The sequence below is a fragment of the Fistularia commersonii genome, chromosome 26 (genome assembly GCF_037954325.1).
Source record: "Fistularia commersonii isolate RoL2024-O1a breed Wild chromosome 26, RoL_Fcom_v1.0, whole genome shotgun sequence".
Taxonomy (NCBI): Eukaryota; Metazoa; Chordata; class Actinopteri; order Syngnathiformes; family Fistulariidae; genus Fistularia; species Fistularia commersonii.
In genome coordinates, this window is record NC_141309.1 from 10,979,442 (window position 1) to 10,996,702 (window position 17,261).

Consider the following 17,261-nt stretch of genomic DNA (forward strand, 5'->3'; position numbering starts at 1 on the left):
TATCAGTGTCAAAATATATAGAAATCAGAGGAAAATAGACCAACTTATTAGAGTAATATTTTATTCACGAAAATGAGAGTTCAATATCATCAAATATCATAACAGAATGCTGTAGTGTTTGACCAAAGTTAATCCAAAAGTAATATCCGCCTTTACAATCTACTCCCATAACTTTTTTTTCACAGTAACAAGCCAAAACATTTCTTCTTCAAAACAAGCTTCTCATTCTCAAAACAAAACTGAATGTCCTAGTTCCAAGAATACGCAAGAATCAAGGTGTGAGAAAGCATTATGCTATATATATAATGTACGTGGTGCATTATCGTACCACATCACCAATTTAAATCATCTAATTAAAGCCAAACCAAAAAATGTAACACAGCATTAATCCGTCAAACATGTTACAGTATTTTCACTACAGGGTTATGACATGACAAAATGAAATATCATAGGATTCAAGAAACACAAAGTAATCAGTGGCTTCTGTGAGGGGGCTTTGTGTACACATCTACATACAGCATTTTGTGACCTTTTAACATGTCCAAATAACTTTACTAAAGCTCGACGTAAACATGCAAATGTTTTGGCAATGAAATAACGATGCCAATCAGGAAACTGAGAAATAAATCTGGTGCTGACACCAAGATGCAGCACAAACTGAATACCTTCTAGGAGTAGAGGTTAAATTAACCTACTGTGAACTGCTGAGTAGTAGATTGTGGAATAAAGCACTTGGTATTGGTGTACAGCTGGTACACAGATAGGATAGTAAGAATAACATTAAAAAAACTGTTTCGATGTAATTGATTTATCTTGAGAACTTAAACTTACACGGCAGTAAGTGATATACTGGCTAGTTGCTTCCGTAGGCTGTAATAATGCTTTATCACAACCTTATATTAAAATTTTATTCAATTATTGTGATCAATAGTGAAGCACAAAGAAGCAGTTACATGTATGAAAGAAAACATGGCAGCAGGAAATCTTACATGCAGAGAACATCTGACATCCTGTGTGCTCTGACGTAAACAGCTTGTAAAGAAGAACAAAATTAAACTAGCATAAAATGCAAAATAAAAAAATACACACAGTCAAGCATTAGTAATTGACAAATGCTATAAGTCCCTCTTTTTTCAAAGAGATATCATGACTTTGTAACCCAGCATGAGTAACATTCTTGAAACTCAACCATAGTTAACACATACTTGACTCTGTATGGCTATATTTACAGATTAATAAAAACATATATGTAACTAAAGTCTATTGCTATAAAACCATGTCATAAGTACAATCATTCTAACCTTATTTCATAACAAATCCACATTTGGGGCCATCTCCACACTGTCTTCGCATTACTGTCACGTCTTGTTCTAAAATCGTCCCTGGAGTCATGAAAGATTTGTAAAATGAATAAATAAAGGTTTATGGCAAACCAACGCTGCAGTCTCTTCAGCTTTTTAAGAGTGACATCATAGGGCGAGCGGACGGGCCGTTCAAGGATGACAAACTGTGTTTCCTCCTGAATGTACCACTGGATTTTCAGAGGCTGCAGTTTAGATCTGCAAAGACACACATGGGCGCCTGAAATGAGAAAAACTGCAATCTCTTTGATCGAACATAGTAGACCAATCTGGATCTCCAATCACAGAATGAGATCAGTGGGACCCCTTGTTTTAAACTCCACTTTATGATCTCATAAATCTAGGTTTTGATTTTTTATCAATTTTATTGTTTGTGCTTCATCATAGACGTTTCTTGTAAACTATTTTTTTCATTTTAAACAGGATAAAAATCTACAAATCATAGGTGAAACTTTGTAATTTATAAAAATGTGCTTTAGAATAAATGTTTATTATTGATTATTAAAGGAGCAAAAGCATTAATAAAAGAAATACATGCCCACTCCCATATATTAATTTATTAAGATATACATAAGTGAGTATGTATGTAAATGTGCTTCTCTTCAACATTCAATTTTGATTTATGTATCATGTCAGATGTCTCCTTTACAATAAATGTTTACAAACTTGAAGATTTAAATGCGTAATTCCAAAATTGTCATTAATAAATTCTAGGAAACTTGTTTCAGTCAAACATGGCCCTCACCACTGCCACTAAACTAGCACTTGAATTAGGGTTTTAATCCAGAGTAAAGTTCCACAGTTTTTCTTTTTTCAAATAGTCATAGAATTTCCTTCATTTCAATGATCATCCTCCTCCACAATTGCATTATTGGCCTGAGAAGTTTTAACCGCAAATTTTTTCATCTTTAACAGTACAAGCTATGTGATGTTTTGGAACAAAGGTCAATGTCCACATTTTCTTGTATGGCGTTACATGCATTATATTGAACTCGTAAAGCTTGAGTGCCATTTCAGTCCCTTAATTATAAAGATGTTATCAAACACTAAGTTCATGAGACATCATCAAGCACTTTGTTCTGAAAATTATAAATATGTATGGCTGCAAAACAAAATAATGTCCGTAAAATCCCAAAGTCCTGCCCAACACAATATATTTCTTTCTGGCTATTTCTCAACATGGAATAGCAGGCCAGCAGTGCTGATCTACAGTGACAGTAGAGGATTCAAGAGACATAGATTAGTGAAAGGTGATGATAATTTGTGGTCCAAGTACTCCGGACACAAAGAAGAGCTTGTGTCCGTTAGATACTTCATCTCAGTTCATTTCCAAACTCCTCTGGGTCAGCCTGGGTAACAGCCCTCAAGGGACCTGACCAAGATTGTTGCTCTGATACACTGAAACCCCTCTCTGGAATCTCAACACACACACACACACACACACACAATGTATATTGCTAGCCCCTACTCTTACCTTTGAAAAGGACTCAGTCAATGGTCATTTGTCTTCAGTGTAAAGTACAAGAACACTGGCTATAAGAGAAACACAATAAAAGAGCTGATTTATTCTGGATTGCTGGTTTATTTACTACACAGTATGTCCACATCATCAATATTATTTGAAGTTACCTTATGGTCTCCCATACAGACATTAGGACCCACTGTGTTGTAAATAATGCTTTTGTCACCATCATCCCTCTAGAAAAAAAAATATGTTCTGTGTCTTATGGATAAGTAGATAAGCAAATTATCTATTTGCTAAGTAGTATAATGAGAAAATGTGCAATTTGACATTAAAAACCCTCGATTGAACATACACTGCGGATGAATTCTTGGAGAGTGTGTGACATTAAAATCCGATCACACCAGGCAGGACAGCGAGTGTTCATGTACTGGGTTGGTTTAGTGTTCTCTTCGCTGTAGGGGTAGCTGTGACACAAATATAGAAAAGAAAAAAAGGAGCAGAAAACAATGTGTTAGGGGACTTCTTGCAGCTATTTGTCTGTAAATAGTTCCAACTCTCACCTAGGTGGAAACTCGATTTCCTCCTCCTTAATGACATCATGAAAGGCTGTAACTTCTTTATCATATTTCAACAACTGAGGGACATAAACCAATAGTTAGCACAACAGGAAGTCCCAGCACATTTAAAATATAATACTGATGTGAGAGGGTTCAATATCAAAAAGGGTTAAAATACAACAATGCACTTTCATATATCCTCTGGGTTCACATTTTTACTGTTATGTTTGTCCTTTCGTGTATTCGTCATACAGCTGTATTTCTGCTGATAGGACCTTATCTAAAATCTGCTGATAAGCAGCCTATTGTCCTTAAATCATAGTCAAGAGATTCTGTGTGAAAGTTCACATAGCTCATGTGCGTACCGCTTTGCCGTTGTCCTCCCTGAAAACTGCCTGGTGAAGGTAGGCAAAGAGTTTTTCCTCAATCCGCAAAAGCACCTGCCATTTGGGTGACACATTAGTAAAATAAAACTAGGCCATATAATGAGTATACAGCTACTGTGCAAGCAGGTTGCAACAGGAGAAGAAAAGGATGAGGTATGTTGTGTGATAAAAGGTTATCGAAACAGAATGAAAGGTAACATTTAGAAGACAGGTGGTGAGACCAGCTACAGTATGTTGTAGGGTTAAGGGAGATTGGCACTGAGAAAAGGACAGGGAAGCAGAGCTGGAGGTAGGAAGATGGATAGGATCAGGAATGATGTTTTGGAAAAAAGTCAAAGAGGCCAGACTGAGAAGGTTTGGGCATGTACAGAGGAGGGATATCTAATATATTGGTAGAAGGATGTTTAGGTTAAAACTGCCAGGAAGGATGCCTAGAAGAAGACTGAAGTGGAGATTAATGGATGGAAAGAAAGGATTTGAAGTTAGCTGGTGTGAGAGGAGAGGATGCAGACGATAGGGTTAGATGGGGGCAGGGGATTTGCTGTAGCAACGCTGAAGGGAGCAGCTGAAGGGAAAAGAAGTGTGAACTAATATCTCTTATCACCTGCCGGTCATCTTTTTCCTCGCAGATTATTTTCTCCACTTCGTCACTACTGTCCTTCCTAACCGTTTGCACATCTGCTGAGGTAGACAGATGCTGCTCACACAAATAAAAACAGAGAAAAGGTCTATGTTGAATGGTGGTGAGGGGAAACACAGCTGAACCATAGCAGACAACAAAACAGCCTACCTGGACCACGCTGAGTGTGTCCAAACGGAAGTTAAAATCTCCAAATAACAAGAATGGTAGTGGAGTGTGATGGTTGTCTAATATCCTGTCATGAAATAGAACATATTGTTAGAAGTTAGACATATTTAGGGATTCTCTCAGTTAATCTTCAGATTGATTTTGACACAAAAGCATTATAATAGTCTTGTCATTTGCTACAGGTAAATTTACATCTGGCCCTAAATCGGCTGATATCAAACCTTATACACCTTTATAATAAAAAACAAAAACATTCGGAATGATCACAGCGGCATGATGATGGGAAAATTCCCAAAGAACACTTCTTTTGTAAAAATCAGTTAGCTTAATTTACGTTTTTGCCTGTCAAGGGTTCTGCATTTGCAACCCTGGTTTATGAGCTCATTGTTTCTTGTCTGGGGGCAGATTCAAATCGGACCTGTTGATGACGTATCTGAGAGCATTTTTACGGTTAGCTGAATAAATTGAAGGACTGGAGTTGCAGGCAATGAGGTTGGAGGCATCATGGAACAGGTGGACATTGACCAGATCCAGTCCTCTAGTAGGAAAAAATACACACAAAACATGGTGATATGTAGCAGGTGGAGGAAAATAAACAGGAAACAGTATGATAACACTCACGAAGAGCTTTCTTATCTGTCACAGTGTTACACTAACATTAATGCTGAATTTGCAAACAAACACATTTATCTTTCGAGCTTAGACTTGCCTCTTTTTCTTTGGCTGTCACCATGAAACAATTAATGTGCATTAATCAAGGGAGCTGTGTTGACTTAACGCATGATCCGGTTACATGGATTCAGGGCTCCTTTTGTTATTATCCCCAAGTAACAAAACACTACGGTAAATAGCAACTACAGGTGAGACACAGCTTAAGTGGCATGATGCAGTGCAGCATGCCAGTTTACATAATTATCAGCTTTATTTTCAGCAATAATATATATAATAAATAGTAATAAAATTACACTAAATATAAATATGGCTTACTTCAAACATCTCAATTCTTAATGATTTTGTCGGAAAAATGTAATCATAGTGATTTGGCTTTGTTCATGTCCAGTAAAATTCACATCATTTTACATCATTAACAATTTGGTTCACTGACAACAGACTGATACATTTAGGTATGCAAGGATGCATGCAGTGATGTTGCAAAGAAACTAAAAAACAATTTGAGTGCATGAGCCACTGCCGCAGAGATGAGTCATCGTTTTTGAACGTGTCAGAATTTAATAGAACCTGAGATAAAAGTTGGTATTGAACTTTCGCTTGGAATTGCAAAATGATTAACTGTGAAATGTGGGTTTATTTTATAAACTTATTAATGTAAACTCAAACTTTAATATGCATTTATGTCTGGTTGTGTTATTGGACATTGAAAACATTGTCATCAAAATGGTTGAACTAAAAAGTATTAAGTATATCATTTCTTATTTAAAAATATGAAGGCTGGATATTGTAAATTAACAATTTCTTGATGATAAATGTTATATAATACAACTGCTTAAAGACAACTTTGACTGGTCATGTGACAAAACCAGTTTCTTTGTATTTGTGAGCTGGCAAACTAATATTTGATGGTTGAGCTGTTCAGTTTGGCTATAAACCAAGATGAACTAACTTTAGAGATGTCAGAAATAAATCAAAGGAGACTGGGCCTTATCAAATTAAGGTAAGTGAGCTGAACATACTGATTGTGGATGATCCAGCGTGTCCTCATGAAGCCCTTCCTGGACCACTTGAACTAGAAAGACAAATGAGTCTCATGTCACTAAACAGCAGTGAAACATGTCTTTGAATGACAAAACTAATAATTATTGATTTTTTCACATAATTTGTCTCATCTACCTGTCAACGTAGGCAGACCCCAGTAGACTCATTTGTCCCAACATCTCCCTTGTGATCACATGTATAACACCCCATCACTGATCACAAACATACATGCACACTCACACATATATACTCACATCAGGCCAGAAATTCTTTGGGAATTTTTCTTTTTCAACCGTGGTGACACCATCCAGAGAGCCCAAATGTTTGCTATGACCCGACACTGCTTTGAAATCCTTAACTGTTACAGGAAAAGAGGGAGAGGGATGCAGAGAGAGAGAGAGAGAGATGGGATGTGTAAGAGTGGAAAACATGCAAACTGCAATCAATAAACTAGTGTTAATCTCATCACAGTGGTATACACGATGAGAGGATCTATAAACAAGCCATTAGACTGCATTTGGTGACCAACAATTGGAGTGGGCTGCACAGCAAGTGGCAGCTCCAGGATCTTTATAGCTCTTCCATAAGCATTTCTTAGACGTTTTTTCACCCTTAACGTGACTGGACTATGCAGTTGGTAAATAACAGCTCAACTTTAAATTCAGGCTCCTTGCAAATATGTCGCCACGAGGGGAGGTCATACTCTGTCAGCATTAACTGAGTAATATCCTGGCAAATCCAATATCAGATACCCAGTTTGAAAAAAATGACAACAAAGTTTGAAATCTTAAAGAACATTTTAGATTGGAGCAAATCAAATTTGGGTTTGGTTAATGTAAAATATTGAAGAATTGATGAAAATGTTTAAAAAACAAATATTAAAGATGTTTTACCATTGAAATCATATTGGCAGATATTTTTGAGAGTCTTATGGATAAAGTACATGCTCCCCAAGGCCTGTGAAGAAAGATAAAAAACAGGACATTATTACATATTGCATTACCTGCTGTCAGAAATAATAGCAAGAAAGAGTTAATTTAGCTACTTTCAAACAATGAAACAGCTTAAAATGTAAAATGATGAAAGAGTCATACTGAATCAATATTTTCTAATGATGGAGAAACAATTTTAATGAAATCCCACAAAGCTACAGTTAAAAAGGTCCAGCAAAAGAAAAGACTATATTACAAAAATAAGCATGCCTGAAATGGTAAGTTATAGATTCTGCATATAAATTAAGTGTGTGATGTTTTGTCATATTTGCAAATTAATGTATGTGGCAGGTTTCTAAGCAACAAGTATCACAAAAAAGCATTATCACATGTTGAACATGTTGAAACAAACAGATGATGGATCGTATGGTCCATCTCCCCACCAGGATCATGTGATGCAGGGGTGTCAAACGTACAGCCCGCGGGCCAGTACCGGCCCGCCAGAGCATCCCGTCTGGTCCACGATATAAATCTACAATTTTGTAAAAATACATAAAAATCATGAACTACTGTTTAAAAACAAAATGCAGTTCCTATATTGTCTGCTTGTAGTGCTCTGTTTTCGTCATTTTTTAGCAACATGGGACAACACTATGTGACTCAGAACTTACAGCAGATGGCAGCAATGTGGCTTTCGCGTCTGTAAGCAGCATTTTTACTTACTATTAGAAATGTACCTGCTTTACCGTTGGCCCTAACACCCTCATCAGCAAGATGTCGTCAAAAAAGAGAAAAGCTGACACAGAGTGTAGGGTTTTTCAAGAAAAATGGACCACTTATTATTTATTTGTTGAGGTTAATAAGAAACCTTTATACTTGGTGTGGATGGAGCAAGTTTTGGAGCCACTATGACACTATGGCAAACATGGCAACATGGCAAAAAATACAACAAAAATACAGCAAAATGCATGGAGAACTGAGGCATAGTGTTCTTAATGAATCTCAGGTTGTTCATCCTGTATTTTTTAAAAGAACAGTTCATTACATGAAAGATTTTTCAAATTTACCTGTTCTCCCTTATACGAAAACAAAGGAAAAATTTGGACCCAAGTGTTACTTCTGGGTAATTACGCTATGAATTTACTGATTCGGTCCCCTTGACATCAAGTTAGGTCATATGTGGTCCCTGGACCAAAATGAGTTTGACACCCCTGCTGGAATGAATGATACAGTAAGACTGTACACTGTTACCGTGGCAAAGACATACAAAACTTAGAAAAATAGAGGTGTATGAAGTGCAGACAGGCGTGCAGAGCAAATCCACCTACAACCCCTCATACACACACTTCAGTACCCGATCATCCCTGACATAGGCTGACAATTTTTAATGTACTAACTGCCTGCTCCACTGATCTGATTAATCATGCCCCACGAAATCAATAAAGACAGAAAATTAAAACAATTTTAAAGGTATTAAGCAGTGGACCCGCTGTCTGCCAGTACTGCTGCTTTTACTGGGGGCTGGAGAAAAATCAGCCAGTGCTTAGAGGGCTTGGGGCGTGACGAACTGCTGTGCAGAAAATCCCCACCCCCTTCCCCCAACTACCGCCAACCCAGCCAGAACATGAAAGATCTCTCCCTGAAGAGATCATTTATCTTTGGTGCCAAAGTCATCCTCTTTGATAAAATGGAACTGTCTCTGCTGTTTGCTCCACTGAGCCACAATTAGTGTTCAACTTGTCCAGACTAAGGTTAGAGAATGACAAGGAAAACATTTGAACAAGTTTGAAGTGGTTGTTGACGAACACAAGTTAACTAAAAACTGTTTATTAAACTCTGATGAAGGTTATATTAGGAATTAATAATTTGAGTAAAACTTAATTATCAGTGATGATCATCTTAAAAGAAATTTGATTCAAGAGTAATTGACACACATACAAAGATGTGTACACACACATCCACAGAAGTAAATGTGCACAGGTGCGCACGCGCAACACACACACACGCACGCACGCACGCACGCACGCACGCACGCACGCACGCACGCACGCACGCACACACGCACGCACACACGCACGCACACACACACACACACACACACACACACACACACACTACTTCACATACTCTGCCAAACACCTATCTTCATCCATCAGGTTTGTGCACAGTTTAATAAAAAAATATTGACTTACAAGTGATTTTTTATCAAAACACCATTTGTACTGAAAATGCGTGCAAGTCTGCCCCCTCTACTTTTGCAGCCCCTGTGATAGGAGGGCCCCCTAAACTCACTCTTGGCTGTATAACTGATGATCTTGAGCCAAGGGAAAACAAATTGAAAATCAATGCAGGTGGCACAGACGAAATGAGAATGAGGCATGGTGTGGAAAGGAGGGTGGGGTCGTGGATCTACATCTCTCTCAGGGTAAAAGACTGGAGGGTGCTAAGACTCCAGCACAGGAGAAACTTAGTCCCAGCTGTCCTCTGTCCCCACTCACTGTTTATTTATCGTGCACAAATGGGCTTGGATCAATAGTTTTAATCTAGAGTTAAATGTATTGACTTTGCCCTGTCCCCCTCACACCTGGTCATTGACTTTTTCTTTTTACTTAATGCGCCTCAGTCTACAAATGCAGCCACTGACCCCTAATGTCAGATGATGGGCTAAGGGTACCACCTGGGAGGAGTGGGGTTAATAGTTTCAAAAGTACACATCCGCTTTCCTGAGCTGGGATGATAACCTCTCCTAATCCAAGGATGTCACAAAAGTAATGTTGACAGATGCCTAATTTAAGCTATCCTGTCGACAAAAAGAAAGTGACTGAAAAGTTGTTTATATGGCTTTTGTGATGGGGTGAGAGGATTTCTGCTGCTTGGAGTGTGTTCACAAGCAAAAGGCCACTCAACTCAAAATGTCTAGTTTAATTGATTAGCTTGAGTTGGGGTGGAACCATACAATCAACGCACATTTCAGCAGGCTCGCACTGTATTCAGATAAAATGAAAATAAACTAAGACCTCAGTTTTCATTTGTTCTTTCCTTACAATTTGGAATCCATTTCTTCTAGGTTATGAGTTTTGTTTTTTTGCCTTTTGTCAACTGAATTCCAGGGGGAAAAGTATTCTAAATGAGATAGTTGTGCACAAAATACTCTCTTAAGTTAGCAGTCCTGTGTGTGATTCATTGTTCTTGTGGACACCTACACATCGTGAGAAACCCATAATGTCCACAAGGAGTATGATTTCAGTTTGGTATAGTTTGTCAGAAAAGCCAACATGAGTAGTGACACAGGAAGTGACTCAAAAAAGTTTGAAAGACAGACAATCTGTCCTTTGTGCTGAACATGGATATCCCCTGGAAGTAACTCTTCTGCTCACTAATATCAAGACGGAAAAAAAGAAGAGAAACCAGGTAAACTTGCTACTTGGAGGTATGATCAGCAAAGACCTGAAAAGTGTCCTGTCTTTTTTTTAATCATTATCACCGAAACATTGCTGTCTATTGTTAGTCATCCAGCACGGTGTTACATATACTGCATGAATGTTTGTCTATGCTGATGAGCTTCAGTAAAAGTCATGTTAGTGGATCTGCTTGCAGAGTGAGGTTCACAATTTATTTAACTTGATACAGTACTGAGGCTTTGGGATCTATATATTTATATATCTGAATGTTGATAAATTGAGAAAAGTGTAGTTACAGCCCCAGTGGAAATTAGGGATATGAAGTAAGTGTGAGCAAACCTGATACCGTTATCAGGCATGGAACAATACAATTGTACCTCTTAAATGAGCAACAACCCACAAAATGTAAGACAAACAACCTTTATCTTTGATCCTCATCTAAGAACTACATACCTATGATTGTATGATTGTGTGATCACTACACCTCATCAAGGCAAGCATTTAGTGATTCCTTGATTAGAGGTTTCATGATAAAGGGCAAAATGATTTTTTTTGTTGTTTTGTTTTTTTCAGATTTCCTACTAAAATCTGATAACGTTGTTTTGAATAAGCACAACTCATCTCTGGCATTTTATTTATTTTATTTGTTACTGTATATTATTATAACAAAATACTTTATTAAACTTAATTATTTTGTAGGTTTCAAAATAAGAACTCCTGAGATGGCTGGACTTCGTGGTAAAGTAATAAAGAAACTTTTACAACTGTGAATTAATCAACTAAAAAGAGATTAGGAAACAATCAAAGTGATGTAAAAAAAAGCAATTACAATTATTACAACTACTTTTCAATGTCATTATAATTCCAATACCTACTTTTTGGCCTATAAAAGGTTAAAACTTTTTAAAGGAACCCACTCCTCACATTTTACTAGGGTTTAGTAATTTCGCCTTAGATGCAAAGCACCATCCAGTTCCTGATTGGAATCAACAGCAAAGGACTGCAGAGCCACCGACAATTTCATCCAGATAGTATGGGGGATTGCTGCCATCTAGTGGGCAGGTTTTTCAACTACTCTGAAGTGGTGTGTGTGTGGGTGTGTGTGTGTGTGTGTGTGTGTGTGTGTGTGTGTGTGTGTGTGTGTGTGATTGTTTCTCACGGTGAAGCTCTCCTCTGCTTTAAACTGGTTGTCCACATAGATGCAGAACCGGTCAAAGTCTTTCATTTCTTCACTGGACTCAATACGCCTGAAATGATACAGAATTTTAAAATATATGAATATATATATATAGTTTGACACCAGCAGAAAGCTGCTTGTTTCCTTGATTGTTGTGCTGGAAAATTTTACCAAACAAACAAACCAATTAAGGAAATAAATCTGCTAATTAATAGTGTCATTTATAATCACATTTGTCAGAACTCCCAAAACTATTTTAGGATTATGGCTGCTAGTTAGTCAGGTTTGAATTCCCTTTTCCATTTTCTTACAGGAAACTGCCCCTTTTTCAGGAAGCTGTGCACCACATTTGATGTTTTTCCAGTGATCCTACGAGTTAGAACTGTATGTGTAAAAAACATTTAAAGTGTGTAATAAATGAAAACATGATTAAAGAAAGGAATGGGCTATGTCGGGCTTATCGTTCATACCAGAAGAATTTTTCTGCATGGCCCATGTTGACCATGTACTCTTTCCCTCCCACCTCCTGAAAATGAAGTGCGATGAACTGTGGCCGGTAGCTGTGGATAGTCTGTTACACAATAAAGAGGTGTCAGTTGGCAGGCATTTCATTACAGAATAATACGCAATGAGGAGGTCAGTACCATACGTTAGAGGATGGGGCTAACACTACCCATTTGGGGTCACGTGTTAATATAACAAATAAAATGCTGGGCCTATTGTGGCAATACTGTGGTCACAATGTTTATCCAAGTACAGGAACCATTGGTATATCTTTAGTTGTCCCATATTATAATAATATCACATGTAATGATACCAGGGGTCTATGTGAAAGAAGACCAAAAGCAATGAAATTACGCTTTATTTTAGAATTACATAGTGTGATTGCATGTAGGCGTTCCAACTTACCTTGAATAATTCTTTTAGCCATTCACTTTGAATTTCACCCATCTGAGAAAAAATAGAACAGCAAGTCTGCACATCTTTGTGGTAGAGGTGGTGAAAATTAGCAAACAAAATACCACAAAATAAAGATTTGAGGCCAGTCACCATTAAAACTTTCTCACGAAATGAATAACTAATAAGATTCAATTCCTTCCTCTCACCACTAATTAAAAGATATACATAGAAACTGACTAACTGTAAAAATTGGACGTGCATTTTTTCCAAATCTTACAAACCCTTGTCAGATTAATCCTGTTAAATAAAACTCCTCAGTAAAGAGGTGATATCTCCTGAGCCGTCTTTTAACCTGCTCATTGGAATATCCATAACATAACAATTTTCTCTGTTAATACAATAAAAAGACATGAGTGTCTCATATGTGTATCAGAGCACTGACTGGCTTGGGTGTCATGTAGTGAGAAACACTTTGTTTCCCACTTCTAAGCAGCACATCAGTAACAATGCAGTCGGTGGAGTTGAGCTTGCTATTGCACTGTCACTTGACAGTAAACTGTAAGACATGCTGTAAGACATGAATTCAGACAGCAGTCAGCAGTACTCTACGTGCAAGAAGCTCCTGTCTGACTTCAATTTACACTATAGGTATTACATCCGCACAGGACAGGTATTTTGTCAGCTTTGACGGACACAAAGTTGAGTGTTGCATTTTGAAAGTTTGACACGCATTAATAAAGTTTGTTCAGTTTATCGGTCATCCCTTCCTAACCCTATGGCTACATGCTGGTTTCCTCTTAAGCATCTTATTTCTTAGTTCTTACTCTTTCTGGATTCTAAAACTGGCTTCTCTCGCTTTTAAAAAGCGATAAGTAGTGAATCAGTCAATCCTTAACTTTTCACATCTAAAGTCCCTCTATATAAAACCTTCTTGTTACCTGAATGGGTGATGATAGGCATTGTGTATTTGTATGGCAGTGTGACGAAATTACTGCATCCTCGTCACTGTGACTCTGGAAAGTAGGATATTAACTGAACAGCAGCATTCTGTCCACCACCTACAGTTTCTGAATATGTCTTATCATGTCTTATCATAAGGCCTGTAAACAATTAAATATAACAATAATAGATAATTAAAGTATTACATTGGAAGTTATTTTGAAAGAAACTGCAGCCGCAATTTGTTTGACATTTTTGAGGGAAGTCATTTTTAAATCATTATTACGATTTTCAGTAAAAATATATGACAGTAATTGTAGTGTGGTTTGTATGGTATATGTAAAAATGGAAAGATATTTCTCAATATTTCTTCTGACATAACTGACTCCAAATGTCTTTGATACATATTTACTTTTAACTAAAAATTGCAACCCATTTGAAAATCATAGTATGCTATGTTGTAATTTTAATAAAATGGGCTTGTTTAAAACAATCTTTACACTTGAATGTTTAGAAACCAGTTTTTAGATTTTCTTCCCTATTCTGTAAAAAAAATGGAAGCAGAAAATAGAAAAAAAAAGTTTCAATGTACTGTACAAAATTTTCAATTTTTTCTGCCTTTTAACCCCTGACAGTGATTGCGTTTTTTCTGTAGAATAAATACTTTGAGAATGAATTATAAATCCAACACGCCACTGGCTGAACTCCTCTGTAACTCAGTACAGCGGAGAAATATGGTTTATTTTATGATGTGCTTAAGGTCTTGTTTTTTGTCCTGGCGGCTATGTGAATGTTTAAGAGTGTTTGCCTGTGGGAACATGGAACCAGAGTAAGTCAATGGTCTGCACTCAAATAACGCTTTCATCACCTTGAGGTTTCGAAGCACTTTACACTGAGTTTCATGTTCCCCCATTTGCACACTCACACATGGCAAAGCGGCCATGCAAGACGGATTCAGTGTCTTGCTCAAAGACACTTCAGCAAGCACGGAGGAGGAGCCAAGGACTGAACCCCCTACCTTCTGATTGGAGGGCTGCCTGCTCTAACAACTGAGCCACAACCAACCTCAAGTAGAAAAATTCAAATGCCCCAGCGGAGATAATAATCTGTTTACATATTTTCCACAATGGGATCTAACGTGTGTTCACTGGGAGCAGATCTGGTCACCGGAAACATGGTCCTGAGCCAAATTTCCATGGGTTTAAAAGCTCTTCCCCCATGCAAAGTCTGAAAACTGAGCTCAGCATAGACTTAATATTTTAATTCAGATGGCCTGTGTTATGTATTAAATGTTGCCAAAAAGAGTTGCACAACATTTTTGTCACAAACATCATCAAACAGTAATACTTGGTTAGGATTGGTGGTGTTAAAGCTTACAGTATAAAATATCAGGATGTTTTTAGGGCCCAATACAAAGACAGTCTGACGTAATTATTTGTAGACCTTACTTTTATAAAGAAATACAATTAAAGAATGCTCAAATCGACGGAATTGCCTACAGTTCTCATACTTGCCAAAAAACATCTGGTTGCTTTTTTGTTCCAAAAATACTCATTAGTTATTACAACATTACAACATGGTAGCTCAACATTCAAGAGTAGAAAAACAGTGTTTTCAAAAACCCTTGGATCTCATGTACACTTTTCAATTGTGGATCTATAACATAAGGTGACATATCTACTATATCTGAGGTATCATAGTTTGCAGACATTACCGTTAAACTGTAAATACCGGGACCAAATCATCTTGTAATTCTAAAAGCTGGTGACATGAGGTCTGCTTAACTATCTACTCACAAATGGAAACTCTTTCTCTGAGGAGCTAGTTCATGAGAAAATGAAGAACATATACATGTCGGGGACAAAGTTCTCAGACCAATGCCAAAACTTACTACAGCTAAACATTGGAATTTTCAAGGTACCATAAATGATCAGCATGGGGGCAAAAAATATCAATATTTCTAAATGATACAAACCAATAAAAGAATCAAGAATCATCATGACTTAATCTTTGTGACAATGTTTTTCCTCATTGATTAACTTATCAGTAAATCACCAAAGTTACCACCACACTGATGTTTTTGGAACCTTATTTTACTCTGACAATGCAAGTTAATACAATCACAAATGATCAATCGCTTATTCTTCCAATTAAATGTAACAACATGTCACCGAGCGAGCAAATAGCTAAGAGAGTGAGGCTGACCGTTTCACCACAAAATACCACCCGCTTTACCTTATTTTTTCCATGGCAGAAAAGTTATTTGACACTAAAATAGCAAAGACATGCAATTGCAGCAACACGACTAAACAAAATGTGCCAGACAGTAATTATGTAATAACTCCAAAAAGTAAACACTATTCACAATCATACTAAAAACAATCCCAAAGATCAAGTATTAACACTATATTTCCTCCCAATTGTGTTGACACAGACACACAAACCATGCCTCCTCTTGTGTCAGATGTACATTTGTGTCTATTTCCACATCACAGCACACAAATGTTTGTCTGCTGAACTATTGGACGACGTCTGGCTTCAACAGATTTGTGATGTCACAAATCAGACCAGATCCACCCTCCTCTGTATTTCTAAGATTACCTCTAAGATTACACATTATTAGCCATTTAAAACATCTTCTCCGTTCACAAGGTAAAATGCACTTTTAAGAATGCACCAGTCAGACTGTGCACTGTGCTTCGATGGGTCTACTGTGACAGATTCCCCAGGATTAAGAACCAATATTAGTGCACTTGTTGATCGACTGCTAAGTGACGTAAGCCAGCCCGACCTCGGCAGGTCACTTGTCAATCTTACCACGTCGCAAACCGATGGCAACAAAAGTTATCTAAGCCAATGTTGTTGACATTTACTCGAGGACGTCGGCCGGATGCTCCGGTGTGCGAACACGCCGCGGCTTCCCGCTCCACCGGGCCGCCCCGCGCCAGGTAGGCGCCCGGTTCACGTATTCGGCGGGAGGCAAAACATACGCTCCCGCCCGCGACGTTCCACGTCCAACAGGTGCTTCACGCCGTCGTGTGGGAGCTCTCTTCCTTACTTCCTTACTTACATTGTCGAAGAGGGACCCGACGTTGGCGGTGACCAGTAAGATATCGGTGTATTTCTCCATGGTTTGGCTCCCACCCGGCCGTCCGTCCGTCCGTCCGTCAAAGCTCGGCTCCGTCCAAGCGGCCTTCGGGCGACGTCTTCGCCGGCTTAAGAGAGGCTTACTTCGCGAGCCCTCGTTGAAAACGGTTAGTGCTCGGAACGCACGGAACGGCGGTGAGTGTCTTGCGGTCCAACTTGTTCGCCGATGGCGGGCTGTCGTCTCAGCACGTCGGCGCGCACACCCATTGTCGTGCCGAGGACCCGTTAAGTTAGTTGACTAGCCTGCATGTGTGGATTTCCGCCTCTACCCGGGTAATTGGACTAGCAGCTTTAGCGGACTTAAACAGCCTAGACGAGGCATCTGCTGCCGCCTCGCCAAGCGTCGGGACCAGACAGAGGTAACCGGCGGGCTGTGTTTGTGAAGTCCGAGCTCCGCCCCCCTACCTTGAACGCAGCACGAATGTCAGGACTCCCCGTGTCAACTTTAGCATCACCGAGCACAGTGGAGTTGTGA

At 38.4% G+C, this 17,261-nt stretch overlaps 1 protein-coding gene across 1 annotated transcript; it reads right to left on the reverse strand.

Annotated features, from left to right (window-relative positions):
• Positions 1 to 50: 50 nt before the first annotated feature.
• On the reverse strand, positions 51 to 17,052 carry inpp5l (inositol polyphosphate-5-phosphatase L). The gene is made up of 16 exons (XM_086174081.1): positions 16,710 to 17,052; positions 12,710 to 12,751; positions 12,271 to 12,371; positions 11,783 to 11,870; positions 7,184 to 7,247; positions 6,545 to 6,648; positions 6,269 to 6,321; positions 4,996 to 5,115; positions 4,560 to 4,644; positions 4,374 to 4,466; positions 3,749 to 3,823; positions 3,387 to 3,460; positions 3,179 to 3,290; positions 2,991 to 3,059; positions 2,836 to 2,894; positions 51 to 1,559 (listed from the first exon to the last, which is right to left on the reverse strand). The coding sequence occupies exons 1-15, from the start codon at positions 16,767 to 16,769 to the stop codon at positions 2,853 to 2,855; spliced, it is 1,182 nt and encodes a 393-aa protein (XP_086030207.1). The 5' UTR covers positions 16,770 to 17,052; the 3' UTR covers positions 51 to 1,559; positions 2,836 to 2,852.
• Positions 17,053 to 17,261: the final 209 nt, after the last annotated feature.